The sequence below is a fragment of the Ictidomys tridecemlineatus genome, chromosome 15, assembly GCF_052094955.1.
Source record: "Ictidomys tridecemlineatus isolate mIctTri1 chromosome 15, mIctTri1.hap1, whole genome shotgun sequence".
NCBI classification, from domain to species: Eukaryota; Metazoa; Chordata; class Mammalia; order Rodentia; family Sciuridae; genus Ictidomys; species Ictidomys tridecemlineatus.
The window spans coordinates 59,111,395-59,127,025 of record NC_135491.1 but is presented as its reverse complement, the minus strand read 5'-3'; the positions used below and the strand labels follow the sequence as shown (position 1 = coordinate 59,127,025).

Below are 15,631 nucleotides of genomic sequence, written 5' to 3'. Positions count from 1 at the left end.
ACCACCCAGCGCCCGCGCCCCTGCCCGCAGGAGCCCAGGTGACCCACCTTTGCCGTGCTTCCCCACAGGCCTCTTGGGCAGCGCCTCCTCCGTGGAATGTGCTGAGGTGTGCAGCGCCTTCTCCAGGCTGTTGCCGACGCCGTTGCAGCGGGCTCCGGTCGCGGAGCCATCTGGGAAAGAGACACGTCCATCTTACTTTCTCCATTTAGCTAACCTGGAATGACCTTCATGCCTCCGGCCTTGGTTTCAATTTTTTAATAAAACAGGAACCACTACTGTAAGGATAAATACTTCCCAAGAAAGACAGAACTTCCACCTCTCCATTCCTCTCCACCAGAACTGAACAGCCCAACCACAGGGCTTGTCCTGGGCCGCGGTCACCAGACAAGACAGAATCACGCCCAGGGGCATGAGGAGGCGTGTCCTGATTGGGTCCTGTGGCCCTGCTGTGACGGGCAGGGTCCCTCTTGCCGTTTGTAAACATGTTTGTCTCCTGTGCATGGCCAGCTGTGGGGGCCAGGCTGCGCACTTCCTTCTCTGCTTCCTTGGTCCCTGGGTCTCATCTCACAGCAGCGTGGTAAGCGTGCGCTTCCACAGAGCCCTGTGCCCACCTGGTCATGGAGCTGTTCTGCCTTGGTCTCGGCCTGGTCAGCTCAGGGGAGAAGCAGCTCCTGTCCATGTTCTGTAGTGTGAGTGCATCATGGGGCGTGGGCAGTGGCCTGTGGCAGCCTTGTGAGGCGGTGGACCTGTCCTGGGAGTCCTGTGCGGCTGTGTGGTCTGGTTTTGCCTTTCACTCACTTTCCTGTGGTGCTGGGGAAATGCAGCGTCTTACGTGTGCTAGGCAGCTGCTCTGCCCCTGAGCCACGTCCTAGCCCTTTGGTCACCGTCGTCTGAGTTGCTGTCCTCCTGAGAGACTGTGACCCTTGGCCGAGTCTCCTGTGTCTCCTCATCCTGGTGATGGAGTGGCTCTCCAGAGCCGGCATGGAGAGTCACCGGCAGCACGGGAGCACTGCACTGGCTCTGCCTTCTCCTGCGCATCTTGCAGGACACGGGCCGCCTGGAGGGCTGCCTCTGCCCGCCTCTGCCCGCCTCTGCCCGCCAGCAGTGCAGCCTGGGAGCCCAGGGCGCGGCTGGGGTCGGAGGGTGGCTGCTTGTGTACTGTAGTTGGGTTTTTAAAAGATACATCGTTTTCCTGCTGGCGTGTGGCTCAGTGGCAGAGCTTGTTAGGCCTGGGTTCCGTCTTCAGCACCACTATAAACAAACAAAGAAATAAATAAAATAAAAGCCTTGTGTCCATCTACAACTAAAAAAAAAAAAAGATATATAGTTTCAAAATATGACTGCTGTGTTGATACTTTGGTGCCAAAAGGCAGGGACCTTGGGAAAAGCCAGTCCCGACTCCAGCTGTGGCAGGGCAGGAGCTGGAGGCTGATGTCATGAGGCCCTCGTGTCCCTCCACAGAAGTGCTCGGAGCTGCTGGACTCCACAGCATCCCCCCTGCAGCCCCAGGTCCTGGCCGGCAGAACCTGGCATCCTGAGTCACCCTCGCGGTCTTCCTCGCTGCCCCAGGGCTGCAGCTCACTGCTGACCCTCCTCCCGTCTTCTCTGTGTCTTCTTGTGTTTGGGTTTCTCTCTGCCTCTTTGGAAGTCTAAAGTGACAGGCTTCACTTAGGTCAGACCTTGGGACGCCCTCCCTGTGGCAGAGCAGGGAGCTTTGGCCGGGTCCCAGGTTCCAGGTGCCACCCTGCTGGCTCCGGGACCTTTCTCATCACCTGGCACCCTGACCACACATTGTTTCTAGCAGCAGTCCCTGAGGAGGTTGTCGTCCCACGTCACAGACGAGAGCCGGGCCACAGGAAAGCTGTGCTCCACGCTCCCTTCCCCTTGGCTTCTCGCCACGGAGATGGCACCCACTGGCAACCAGCGCCCGCTGCAGAGCCACAGCTCACTGAGTGCTCGTCCCTGCAGCTGGCTGGCCTGGCCCTCCAGTGCTCACTTACTTAAGATGGTCTCTGTTCTGTGACTTCATTTGGGCCGAGGGCGAGATGCTGGGTGGGGAGTCTAGACCTCCTGTGGGTGTCCCGCTCTCCTCCGCCTCTGTCGAGCTCTGCTGGTGGCGACGGCCACGTGCTCTTTCCCTGCCGCTGCCGCGTCCCTGTCCAGCTTGCCTCCAGCATCCCCAGAGTGTTTTCTTGTCCTCATTCCTTCTTGCCTCTCACTGACTTGGGGGAGCTTTCAGCCATCCTGAAATCCTGCTGGCTCGTTCGGCTCCCCTCTTCACCGAGGCTCCGGTTCCAGGTGTGAGGAGCTGGCGGCGCCTCTCAGACCCTGCGGCCTGCTGCCTTCCCAGCCGTCCACCCTGGAGGCGCGCTGCTGGCCTGGTAGGGTCACGCGGTTGCTGTGCTCTTCAGTCTAGAGTTTCTGTTGGGTGCTTTTCATGGAGCTTTGCTCCTCGCCGAGAGCCTGTCTTTTTCTTTCTTGAACTCTTTTTACCTGTGTTTGCTTACTTTTATGTGGCGCTGAGGATCACACCCAGGGCTCCACACGTGCCAGGCTGAGCCACTTCCCATCCATTTCTTTATTGTAACACTGTTTAAACTTTCTGGATTCTTGAAGGTAGTTATAATAGCCGCTTTCAAGCTCTGGCCTGCTACCTTCAGCAGCTGGGTCGTCTGGGCTCCGTGTCCCTGGACGGAGACTGCTTTTCTCTTGAGCTTTTCTGTTTTGGTCAGTGACTGTAGGTGGACTCCTTACACATGACAAGTGGCCGACGTCGTGGGCCCTGCTTGGTTGTCCTGCAGGGTGTTTTCTCTTAGGGCAGGGGATATTGGCTGCACAAGGTCAAAACTCACTCTTTCATGTGGTAGATAGCAAGCAAAGTCCCTCCTGTTCTTTGAGCTGTACCTTGGCTCCGTGGGGTCTTCTCCACCGTGTGGTTTCACCAACCCCAGAGGGCTGGGGCCCAACGTGCCCACCCCACACCGGGATGTGGCGCTGCCTCAGGGCGAGCCGGAGCAGCTCCTGGTGGACACACCTGGAGGGTCTTCACCTGACATTGCGACCTCCCCTAACTCTGCTCCCCCACGTGCCTGTGCCCCTGGTTTCCTGAAAGCCTGTGCCTGCCCTTCCTTTGGCCCTCGGCTTTCTCCCGGCACTCCTGTCTACCCCGGGTGGAGGGGCCCTGAGCTCCCCTCTGCCCTCCCAGCCCCTCTGAGTGGTCTTGTCTCAGAACGCTGGGGCCTGGAGTCCAGCTGAGACCTCCAGCACTGCATGGAGGAGTGGGCAGTGCTCGTGACCGCTGCCGCGCTTGGCCCTCGGGCAGCTTGGCTCCCCTGCCTGGGGGTCCCGTCCTCAGGAGACCTGGCGGGTCTGCCCCACAGGCTGCTGGCTCCTTTCCCTGCCTCCTTCACGCCTGCCGCCTGCGGGCTCTCCTGTCCCACCCAGCTCCTCTCCAAAGGGACCAGGCCACCTCTGAAGCATGGCAGCCCCTGCCTGCAGCTGGAACCCTGCGTGCACGTCTGGGCCTCAGTCCTGGGAGGAGGGAGCAGTGTGCCTTCTGTTTAGGTGAGGTGGCAGTGCCCGAGGCCACGTGCAGGGAGGACCTGGGGCAGGTCCCGGGCTAGCTGCAGCCTGCGTGCCACCACACTGCTGCCTGTCTCCCTCTCATTTCCCGTCCCAGTCGCCTCCTGTGTGACACTTGCCTCTCGTGTTCATGTCCTGCCCTGGCCTGGCCCTGTGCCCCTGGCCCCCAGCAGGCCCTTCTCTTTGAAGTCAGGGTAGGCCTTGCTTCTGGGGACCTTCCGACTTTGTCTCCCTTCTGGCTGACACTGTGCCTAGTACTTACAAGTACTGAGTAGAACGTTTGTCCTGCTAACAGCTAAGTGACGTTGCTGAGGCCCGGAGTCCAGACCGTGTCTCTGGCCGCGTGTGGGGAGAAGGCAGTTGCCCGATGCCCCTCAGGGTGACTTGTCACTTTCTCTTCACACTGTGGACCTCCGTGGCTTCTCCCGCCATCTCTGGAAAACCGAGCCCCCAGTCAGTGCAGGCTGCGGGATGGCAAGACGCCAAGTGCGCCATGCAGGGCTTGGGTGGGACCTGGAGTGTCCAGGCAAGACGCACGAGGATGGGTCGGTCTCCTCGGTGCATAGTGAGGGCGGCGAAGAGCTGGCCTGCCGACTCCCACGGCCCACCACGTGGAAGTGGGAGAGGGACGAGGTTTCGGGGCAGTCTTCAGGGACACTTCTCAGGATACTTTGGGTTTTCAGTGAAACTGGCTTCCAGGAGGCTTCCGGAGGGCTTTGGGAGCAGTGTCCGCACCCACGTGTGACAGCCCTGAGTGGGGGGTGCTGGGGAGGGGCACTTTGTGCTGTCTCTGTCCCCGCGACCCGGGTCCCGGCTGGTCCACTGCCTTCCCGCAGCTTCCCTCCGTGGGCTTCCCTGTTCCTGGCATCTCCTGTCTCAGGGTCTCCGGGCAGCTTCAGGTTCCTTCACCTCTTCACACCCCTCGGGGCTGCAGAGACTCCAGCCTCCTCGCTCTGCCTGCCTCTCAGGCCTTCCTTTGAAATCCCAGTGGAAGCCTCATGACTCCCGACCCCAGCATCCTCCGATCCTGCCAAACCAAACCCACGTGGTGATGCCGAGGTCTTCCTGGGGCCGTGGCTGAGCAGCCCCTGCGCTCCTGGGGAGCTGAGCACAGGGAGACAGCAGCGTGCCACTGGTCTCCTCTCAAGCCCGAGATGAGTGTGGCATTACCAGTTCCTGAGACGACCTCAAGCCATCTTGCCTGTTGTCTCTGGGTAAAGTATTTAGCATCTTTTAGTGGCTGTAAAGTCTTCAACAATCACAACTTTCTTAGACTCACTTTTCTGGCCAAACTTCAAAATTTTCAAATCTTCCTACTTTGTTTTTTTGCCCCCCCCCCCAAACTTTTTTTTTTTTTTTTTAATACCAGGGATTGAACCCAGGGGTGCTTAACCCAGCCCTTTTCAATTTTTATTTTGAGACAGGGTCTTCCTAGGTTGCTTAAGGCTTTGCTAAATTGCTGCGCCTGGTTTTGTACTCAGAATCCTCCTGCCTCAGCCTCCCAAGGTGCTGGAATTACAGGTGTGTGCCACTGTCCCTGGCTGTTTATGACTTTTGGCTATCACAGCAAACTTGGCTGAGAGCTGCCAGCAATACTCATACCATCACCTGAATGCTATGCTGCCTTGAAGTTTCCTGTACCAGATCAACTAATGCTCACCTTTAAATTCAGCCTCAGAGAAAGTCTTGGGACATGGGCAAAATCTAGACAACTTCTTAGCTAAAACGTAGCATGAATGGCCTTTAGTCCAGTTTCCAATAGTCTTCCTTCACTGAAACCTCATGAGCCCAGTCTTTATTGTCCACAGTCCTGTTGGCATTCACATCTTCTGAGCTCCCACCAGAATTGCCCACTAAGTTCACCTTACCACAATCAGAAGCTTTTCTAGCTTGCATTTCTCAACTTTTTAAAATTCCTCCCAGAAATTCCAGAAACTTCTGAACACATGGTCAGGTTAGTCACAGCAGCAACCTCACTTCTTGGTACGAATTTCTGTTTTGGTCAGATTTTTCGCTGCTATGACCAAAAAGACCTGACGAGTACAACGTAAAGGAAGGAAAGTTTATCTGGGGTTCATGGTCTCAGAGGTTCAGTTCCCAGTCAGTTGACTCCGTCGTTCAGGGTCCAAGTTATGACTGGTTAAGTGAAGGCTCTCCTAAGCCAGCTGTTTCATCTCTGAACGTTCTTGTTGTCTCTCATGTGGGCTTCTGACACCTCACACCTAAACCCTAGCACATTGGAAGCCCCTGAAGGACACATCTGGAGAAGGCTGCCACCTCTCAGTGTCGGGGAAGTGTTCAGAGAGACTCCTTGTCTACAGGTGCCATCCTCCCCGAGCCCCAGTGTGACGTCTGCTCTTGAAAATCTTAGTGAAGAGATTTACAAGAGCAGACCCTTAGGCGACAGCATCATCTGCTGAAAGACCCCTGGGCTGAAATGGAGAGCTGGCCCTGGTTCCTGTGTCTGACTTGCGGCCAGTGTGCCCTGGCTAGACCTTCAGGAATGCCTGTGCGGCTGGGTTATGGTGCCCTTGGCCTTCTCTCCCCGCCCCTCCCCCCAGCATGTCCTGTGTGCCCACTCGTCCTCCCTGACAGTTCCTAAGAGGGACTGTGGATATTGTGATGATCCCTCTGTCCGCGGAGCCTTTGCAGACAGGCTGGCTTCCGACCTTCCACACGAGCAGACTGCAGTGTGGCCGATGCTTTGTGGAACTGGGCTGGGAGGGGACGGTCACCTGTCATTTCCATCTGCTCGTGCCTGGAAGCGTGTGAGTGCAGGATTTCTGGGATGGCCTGCCTCGCTCATCCTTCAAGCTGGTACACATTGGCTTTCTGTAACATTCTCTTTCAAGAACCACGTCTAGGTCTAGGGTCTATCTTGATACCAGGCCTTTAGGAATGGTAGCGCACAACTATAATCCCAGCTACCTGGGAGGCTGGTGCAGGAGGATCACAAGTTCCTCAGGCCAGCCTCAACAACTCAGTGAGACTCTGTCTAAAATAAAAAGGGCTGGGGTGCAGCTCAGTAACAGAGCACTTGTCCAGCATGCACCATGCACTGGGGTCAGTCTTCCGTATCTCACACGCACAGCCATGGGGGCAGCAGTGTGCTTCTCTCGCAGCACAGAGGGTACCATGGGCTTAGAACCAGGTCCTCCTGGACACTGAATGCAGGAAGGGCCCAGGCTGCTTGGTTTGGACCCCTCCTGGGGCTGTTGGGTGTGCTCAACTCCCCAGCATGCTGGGGAGAGAGGCCTTGCGCCTTTTCTGGGTGGGGTTCCTGTCCCGCAGGCGGCCCCCAAGGACTCTGGCTTTGCCTGCTGCCTGGCCTCTCCCTGCAGTGGGGCTGCCTGCTCTGATTCCCCTCATCGCCCCCCACCTGTGTCCTCCCTTCCTCCACCCGGCATCCTCTGACCTTCACAGGGAAATGAAAGTGTGTCCAGTGCCAGAGAAAGGATTTCGGGTAGCCCGGGAAGACGCCCGGGCCACACCTGGGTAGAATGCGAGTGGACTGCACTGGTCAGCTTCTGCTGAGAGGGAATACCTAGCGGTGTCATGGCAAACACGATGCCATCTTCCTCATCGGTCTTGGTCTTGGACTGTGGCAGCCAGGGTGGTTTGTCCTCCTTAAACCAGGGCCTAGCCAGAGCAGGCTTTCCTCACGGTGGGAGGAGGGAGAGTGGGAGCCGGACGCCTCCTCAGCTTGGCTGCGGACCACACACTGCCCTCGTGCCCCTTCTGTGGCTGCAGCGAGTCCCAGGCCACGTGCAAACACTGACAGCTGCACAGGGAGGCAAAGCTGCAGCCCCACAGAGGGAGCAGCCCTGGGCGCAGAAGCACAGCTGCCTTTGGATGGACACCATACTTGGGATCCCCTGGGGCCCTCCCAGTGCCGTACCCCAGGAATCAAGGAACCCCTGGGGAATGAGGAGCAACTCCCAGGACCTGCATGTGATTGCAGGATAGCCAAATCCTGACGGAGTCAGGAGGCCACGCTCGCCCAGGGTGTTAGAGGACAGGACAGGAGACACTGCAGCAGCAGGTCCAGCAAGGGAGACCCCTCTTCAGCAGGAATCCCAAGGAAAGGACCCCCCTGTCTGGCCAGTCCACAGGAAAGAGGAGGTGGGATGTGGCAGAGGGGAGCTCAGAGGCCCCTGCTGGGTGCATGGAGCCAGCACCAGACCCACAGTGGGTGGGACGCCGCAGGACCGTGGGAACTTTCCCAGTTCACAGTGAACATGACTTTGATTCCAAAATTCTATAAGTAAATTATCAGTCATGCCTGAAGGCACAGTGACCATTTTCAGGCTTGCCCAGAGGCTGGTAAGGTTTTGCCATTGAGACTGTCTGCAGAACTTCTTAAGCACAGGGGGGCTTCCATGCCACCCAGGTGGGTGCAGTGGAAGAGGGAGTGTGGGGTGCAGACAGGGCAGCTTGCGCCAGAGCCCAGAGGGTGTCGGGAAGGCCCGAGTGGCGGTCAGGAAGGTGGTGGGTGGGTGTGACCACAGGGAGTGTCTGGTGAGGCTGTCTGCAGGCCGACAGAGAGTGGTCAGGCCAGCAGGGGACACAGGTAGCCGTGCTGGGGACACAGGTAGCCGTGCAGTTGACCTAGACACAACACAGTTCTGTCCACGACAGTCAGAGGGTGATCTTGAAGTAAGAGCTAAGGAGCGTCCTTAGCCATCAGGGAAGTGCCCACTAAGGCCTCAGTGCTGCATGGTCACTTCCACAGAAATGACCAAGGGAGCAGCAGGCACCTGGCCAGCAACACCAGGAACTTGATGTGAACCTGGGGAGCAGGAGGATGCAGGCATTTACAACGGCTGGAGGCTTTCTTATAAAGCAGGACGCGCTTGCCCAGTGTGCCAGCCCAGTCAGGCCCAGCCCCTGGGGCTCCTTTGCTCCTGGAGTCGGAATCCCAGGGGCCATTCCAGAGAAGTGAAGTGTGCGCCCCCACCAGTCCTCGAGTTTGAAGGCTCAGCTCACCCCAGGCGAGATGCAGCCGGAGTAGGAGAGGCCACACACGAGCAGACTGCAGTGTGGCCGATGCTTTGTGGAACTGGGCTGGGAGGGGACGGTCACCTGTGTTGTTGGAGTGGAGTGCTTGAGGCTGCTGTCCTGCCAGCTGCAGGGGAGACCTGGCTCTAGGCGGACCTTTGCCCCAGACTTCCTGAATTGTACTCTTAGGGCGTTTGCATTTGCTGGATGTGAAATTCGCCCCAAACTAAAAGATGGAAAACAAGACCCATGGGATAAAGGGTGAGCTCTGCCCCACTCACGCAAGACTTGGCCTCGCCGTCGCTGCCTTCTCTTGGCCAGAATATGGCTGGCTGGCGGGCAGCGGGCGGGCCTCCCCGTCTGTGCGGGAGGGAGTGCACACCTCCTCCAGGGTCTGCCTGAAGCACTCTTTCTGGTGTCTCTCCTTCCTCTGCTGTCTGAGTCTTCCCCTTGAGTCTGAGACAGCATTTCCACTATTCTAAGCGTGGAGCTGCTCCCGTGGTCCTCGTGGAGCGTGGGTTTGCCAGCCTTGGGGGAGCAGAGTTGGTCCCTGGCCTCCCTCGGTGCTCTGACTTGGCAGTTGACAGGTCTTTCTGAGAAGGAAAGGTAGTAGGTCTTTGCTCTTTGTGGATCTTTTAGGACTCAGTCACATATTCTGTTTTTGTTGTTGTTGTTGTTGTTGTTTGTTTGTTTTTTGGTACCAGGGATTGAACAGGGGCACTCACCCACTGAACCACATCCTCAGCCCTATTTTGCATTTTATTTAGAGATGATTCAGGGTTTCATTGAGTTGCTTAGCTCCTTGCTGTTGCCGAAGCTGGCTTTGAACTCTCCATCCTCCTGTCTCAGCCTCCCGAGTCTGGGATTACAGGGGTGTATCATGGCTTCAGTCACATCCCTACTGTATTTTTAAAACCTTTAAGAACATGAAATACTTTCATACCTTTCAGACTGTACCAAAGTGGGAAAGTTTGGTCTGGGGTGATCCTTGTTATCTAAATTATTTCAGTTATAAGGAAGATAATGTCACTGGGCATGGTGGCACACGCCTGTATTCCTAGCAACGTGAGAGGTTGAGGATGGAGGATGGCAAGTTCAAAGCCAGCATCAGCAACAGTGAGGACCTAAGCAACTCAGCAAGACCCTGTCTCAAAATAAAATGCAAAACAGGGCTGGGGAATGTGGCTCAGTGGTCAGTGCCCCCTGAGTTCAAACCTGTCCCCCCCCCCCAAAAAAAAAAGAAAACGTAAAATGTAGACTTTTGATGTTTGAAGTAACTAATCCCTAAGTATTTTTACAATAGATCGATTTCCAAACATCATCAGTAATTAACTGTAACTTTTGGAAAAAGTAAGTTTTGTATAACAATCATTAAGTTTCGGCATCTGAACAGCCACACCTAATGTCCCCAAGGTGCCAGTGATATGCTGGGCCTCTCACCGGGCTCAGTCCACCTGTCTTCCCAGTGGACATGATCCCAGGTCCCCTAGCCTACACACTGTGGCTTGGAGGACTTTGTGGAAATAAAGCATCAGAGAAAAATCCAGTTAAACCCACACCAAAAAATTCCTACAGGTCTGAGGGATTGGCTGCTGGGGGGTGACCAGGGTCACAGTCAGCCTGGAGGAGCTGGTGCACCTCTGCTCTCAGCATCAACCACACAGAAGGAACAGTGGAGGTGCCTGGTGTGGGCCACACTGGCGGGTTCATCTGCCTCGTAGTGGTGGGTCCACACTGGCGGGTTCATCTGCCTGTTTTAGGACTTCTGTCGAGTTCAGAAGGTTGTAGCCTGCACTGCCTGTTGGGTTTCCCTTCCCTGTGGATGCTTTCCCAAGTTGGACTGTGGGAACCCCTGCAAGCTGACTTTTTAAGCATAGTGTCTTTTTAGCCTGTTCTGTCCTTCTTTGGGTACTTCTTGCTTTCTGGTGTGCAAGGTATTCCGGGCCCTTCTGCCAGCTCTGGTGTGCCACTGCAGTGGAAGGGCTGCTCCAGGCTGCAGGCAGAGCGAGTGTGTGTGCATGTGTGTGTGCACGCGCGTGTGCGTAGGGATGCATCCCACCTAGTTCTTGGCCTCAGGCCCACCCTGGTTCCCTTCCCCGTGGTGGAAGTGAGCTTCTCAGCAGTGAGAGGGTCCTACTCCCCTTCACCTTTAGCCTGTGTCCTGGATCTGGTCTGTTTGCTGCTCATTATTCCCACCACCATCTGAGTTAAAGAAAAAGATCCAGTTCTACCATTTTCCTGTGTCTTGCTGTCTTGAGGCTTTCCGCCTGTTCTCGGGTCCGGGTGTTTGCCCTGCTTGCTGGGCACGTTATAATAGTTTTGGGCGTCCTGCCTGTAGTTCCCGCCTCTGGCCGCCCAGGTGGTGGATCCCGTTGCTCTTCTCAAGTGTGAAGGCGTGAGATGCTGGCTTTCCTTTACGCCCTGCAGAAGGCGCTCCGCCCTCCGGTGGCTTGGATCTGACTGTTCTGACGCCAGGCGGGCCGTGGACCCTGGTGCCGTGTCCCAGGCGTCTGCAGTGCTGCTGGTGGGGGCCTGGGCCTCCCTGTGGCAGTCCCCAGATCCAGGTCTGGAGGCGGCCTCCCTGGAGCGTGAGGCGCTTGTACTCGCACCCCGCCGGCTGCTGCCGCCCCAGCACTTGCAGTCCTTTTCTGGCCAGAAGACCAGGCTGTGGTCATACAGTGCCCCTGGGAGGATGGCGGAAAGCAGCGAGCCTCGCCAGCATGGTGGAGTGGCCGTGCTGGACCTGCCTGGGGACCCCACCAGCCTGCAGTGTCTGGGCTCTCGCGGCTTCCATTGCTGCCCTCCTTAGCCCAGTAATGTTTTTTTGTTTTTTTTTTAACATTTATTAATTAATTTTATTTAAAGTTTTTTAAAAAATTGTCAGTAGGCCTTTATTTTAGTTATTTATATGCGGTGCTGAGAATGGACCCAGTGCCTCGCACGTGCCAGACAAGCGCTCTGCCAAGGAGCCACAGCCCAGCCCGGCACTGGGTTTACAGATCACATTAGTTAGGTGTTTCTGAAACACGTTTGTCCATAAAGCAAGAGGAAAGCACCAGCACCTGATTTAGTTCCAGTGGACGCGATGCTGCTTCCCTGAGGTGGGCTAGAGCCGGTCAGTGCTGTGAGGCCAGCTTTGCTGTGGAGGGCGCCCCAGGCAGGCCCCTTTGCTGGGGACCCAGCTGATGATGACAAGACTGTGGTCCCAAGAGCACGTTGCACGGACTGTGGGCGGGCAGGCTGCCTGGGGGGAGAGCTGAGCCTGGGGCTGAGGGCTTGCTCTGGGCCACTGCCCAGCTCTAGCTGCTGGGCCTCCTTCAGCTCTGCTTGTGAGATGAGTCCCGCTCAGGTCTCCGCTGGGGACTCGCGGCCCAGGTGTGTGTGGGGACGTTCTGTACTGCTGTTTTGAATTTGAATCTAGTGGAAGTGATCAGAATTAAACAGTGACTGTGAGAGGAAGGCAGCAAGGTGGGCAGGAGACACCATGCACGTGTGGAGCAGGCTGGGGAGGGGGCGTGGTGCTCAGAGGAGCCCTGGCAGCCCCAGGGTGCTGCTCCAGGGAAGGCTTCCGGTGGCCCAGTCCACTGAGCCTCATCAGATGTGGCCAGTGACCACAGGGTACTCCTGGTCTGCACTCCCTGACACCCCTGCAAACCTCGGGTTGCTGAGGGCCTGCCCCCTGTCCAGCCGTCAGAGTGCTCCACTGCCCGGAAGAGAGCTGAGCTCGTCAGCCTGACCTAGGCCTTGCCCGTGGCACCTGTACCACAGCTCCTCTCGGTGGGCTGTGGCCAGTGTCCAGGTGCACAGTACAGTAGCCTGCAATGCTCATGGGCCTCGCCTCCATGCAGATCTGGGATTCACCCTGCAGAGGTGACCATGACCCGGGATACCTCCATCATTGTGGATTGAGCTCGGTTTGTGGGTGGGTCTGGTTCACCTGCAAGTGTTTCAGGTGGGCGCACAGCTGCTGAGGCAGGATGCCCCGTGGTAGGCTGCACAGCAAGGTGAGGGGTAAGCACCAGCCACCAGAGCGTGGGGCTGTGAGCCTACAGAAGTGACTGTCCCACTCCACAAAGGACGTTCAGTTGAATTTTAGGGCAATCCGTGTTCAGCGCATGTTCAGCGCGATCTTCTGAGGAGCCCTGCGGTCTCCCCGGGCCTAAGCTGTGGGGTTCATCCAGTGTGCTGCGGCACTGAGCGTGAGGCTGCTGTTTTGTGGACTTAAACATGTGAAGCTTGCAGGATGCGGCGATGCGTGTCTGTGATCCTCGGGGCTCAGAAAGCTGAGGCAGGAGAATTGCAGGTATGAGATCAGTCTGGGCAGCTTAGTGAGGCCCTGAGCAACTTACCGAGATTCTGATTTTTATTTTATTCTCAAAATAAAAAAATGGAAAGGGCTGGGGATGTGGCTCAGTGGTTAAGCTGCACTGGGTTCAATCCCAGGAACAAAAGAAATAAGAAAAAGGAAAACAAAAACACAGTCAGTGCAGCTGCTGCCAGTTAAACCGGGGACTGCTCCTCACTCCTCACCCTGCTGTTGGACGAGCGCGTGGGGACTGGGTGTGGGCTTGAAGACCAAGCCTTCTGGGTCATTTGAAGAAAGGAAGTAAACCAGAATAAGTCAGAGGGCACCCCTGGGCTTGTCAGAGCTGCCGTGCCGTGCCCACAGCTGCACATGGCACCCGCTACTCGGGGCTCTTGCTGGCTCGCCCCAGCCGCCCTGTCTGCTGGTGGCAGGCTGTGACGACCCTGCGCAGCTGAGCCTGGCCAGCAGCAGGTGTGGGCGGCCAGTGATCCAGAGCTCACGCAGACCCAGGCCCTGGAGTGAGAGGTGCATTCCCAGGCCACCCTGCTTGGCCTGGTCAGTTACGCTAGCCTTCGGGCTCTTAGATAGGGTGTTGACTGCATGGGAGGCGTGAGTTTAATGTATTCGCGCACTTTTATTTTTTAATATTTAATTTTTTGGCGCTGAGGATTCAACCCAGGACACTTGACCACTGAGCCACACCCAGCTCTATTCTGTTTTTTATTTGGAGACACTCTCACTGAGTTGCTTAGTGCTTCTCTTTTGCTGAGGCTGGCTATGAAGTCGCCATCTTCCTGCCTCACCCTCGTAGCTGCTGGGATTATAGGCGGGCGGCACCGTACCCGACTCATTTGCCCTTTAAAAAATATTTTTTAGCTATGTGAGGATGCAGTATCTTTATGTTGTTTGTTTATTTGCTGAGGATCAAACCCAAGGCCTCACATGTGCCACTGAGCCACAACCTCAGCCCTCACTTGTCTTTTAAACAGATTCATCTTCATGTTACTCACCTGCAGTTTAAGTTAAGAAGGGTTTTCACGTGGCCTTTTTCACCCTGCCTCTCTTCCTTGTGCTGGTGCTGGTGTGCAAGGCGAGTGCTCTGGAGCCCGGCCTCACCCTGGAAGTGCCTCCGCGGGTCTGAAGTGGAGCGCCTCCAGCCTGCCCCCGCAGGCTCCAGGGAGCAGTCCCGCTGCCCTCTGGCTGGGGCTGAAATGCCTCTTTACAGGCAAACACCGAGTGGGCTCCTCTGCTCACGTGGGGACGCGCTGGCGCTCAGGGCAGGACAGACGCCGGCTGCGTGTCTTAGACTCACTGACGTGGTGCCTGGTGCTCAGAGACCCGAAAGCTCGGTCAGGGTGCCGTCACTGCTCTGGGAAACCCCGCTGCAGCCTGCCCGTGCCCTGAGGCGGTCGGGGTCAGGTGAGGACTCTGGGCCCCTCTGGCAGGGCAGCCCTCAGATGTGGCCTTGTGGTGAGGGGGTGCACTCTCCTGCAGGGCCCACAGTGCACGCCACCCGCAGAGCTGGCTGAGTCGGGCTGGCCACGAGCAGGCAGGAAGGACGAGCACCCCAGGCCACCGGCTCCTTTCTCACTTCCCCAGCACTGGGGTGTAGGTGCCCGAGCAGCCTGCCGCGGGGCCGGCAGTGGCAGAAGCTAATGGGAAGGGGCTTAAAGCTCGGCCCATCGGCCTTCTCTGCGTGGTCTTTCCCAGCTGCCTGGGGGCGGGACGCATTCTCTGACTGTCATGCCCAGGAAACACCAGCTCAAAGGGTGCTTGAAAAACAGGAGTGCCTTCAGCAGGAGGCGTGGGGGGAGGGTGGGAGTGGGAGCCCCAGCACATGGGGTCTTGAGCAGACGGTCACTGGAAGTAGTGCTCAAAACCGGGGAATGTCCATGCCTGTGATTCCAAGCAGTTGGGAGGCCGAGAGAGGAGGAGCACAAGTTGGAGGCCAGCCTCAGCAGCTTAGTGAGGCCCTGTCTCAAAAAAAAAAGTGGGGAGACTGGGGATGTAGCTCAGTGGCAGAGCACCCCTGTATTCAATCCCTGAAACACTCCCCTTTCCCCAAAAAAGAAAAAAGAAATGATGCTCATAACAGAATGGCATGGCTTTGTTTTTGAGGAGAGCAAACTTTGGAAAGGGAGGAAGCAAGAGAGTTGATAGCTGTGGCGCTCACTCCCGGTGGCTGGGCCCCGGGACACGCCCCCTGCTGTCCCTGGGCTGGTGTGGAACCCGCTTCTCCTGAGGTGGGACTGACAGGGTGGACAGGGCGGTGGCCTGCTGGGGGCTGGCGGGTGATGGGAGACGCAGCCTGCCCGGGGCGCCGGGAGGCTTGTTGGCAGTCTGAGGCTCCAGCTGCCCGCCGTGGGGATGCCCACCGTGGGGATGCCCACCGCGGGGATGCCCACCGTGGGGATGCCCGCAGGCCTGCGCCTGAGCTCTCACTTCACCTTGTAATTGTGCTTTTGTTGTGTTTGTTTACTTTTGCAGTGAGTGTTGAAAAGATAGACCTGAAGGGATTGTCACACACACACAGTGACAGAAATGTGGACTGTTCCTTTGAGGTAAGACGCCAAGTTCTTTCCCCTCCTCCCAGGGATAGGAACAAGACATTTGCCACCAGCAGGCACCCACTTACCTGAGTAAAAGCCCAGAACAAATCCTGAGTGAGGTGGGCCAGGCGAGTGGGAGAGACCAGGTGGGCACCGGGCAGGGCTCCGAGCGGTCCTGCCTCTGTCACAGTGTGAT

At 57.0% G+C, this 15,631-nt stretch overlaps 1 protein-coding gene across 2 annotated transcripts in view; it reads left to right on the top strand.

The window, feature by feature from the left end:
- The window catches only part of Zcchc14 (zinc finger CCHC-type containing 14), a 59,959-nt gene that overhangs the window by 23,103 nt on the left and 21,225 nt on the right, over positions 1–15,631 (top strand). For both annotated transcript variants that reach the window (XM_078032791.1, XM_005335482.5), the window contains exon 3: positions 15,374–15,447. In XM_078032791.1, coding sequence (XP_077888917.1) covers positions 15,374–15,447 — 74 coding nt within the window. The remainder of the gene's footprint in view (positions 1–15,373; positions 15,448–15,631) is intronic.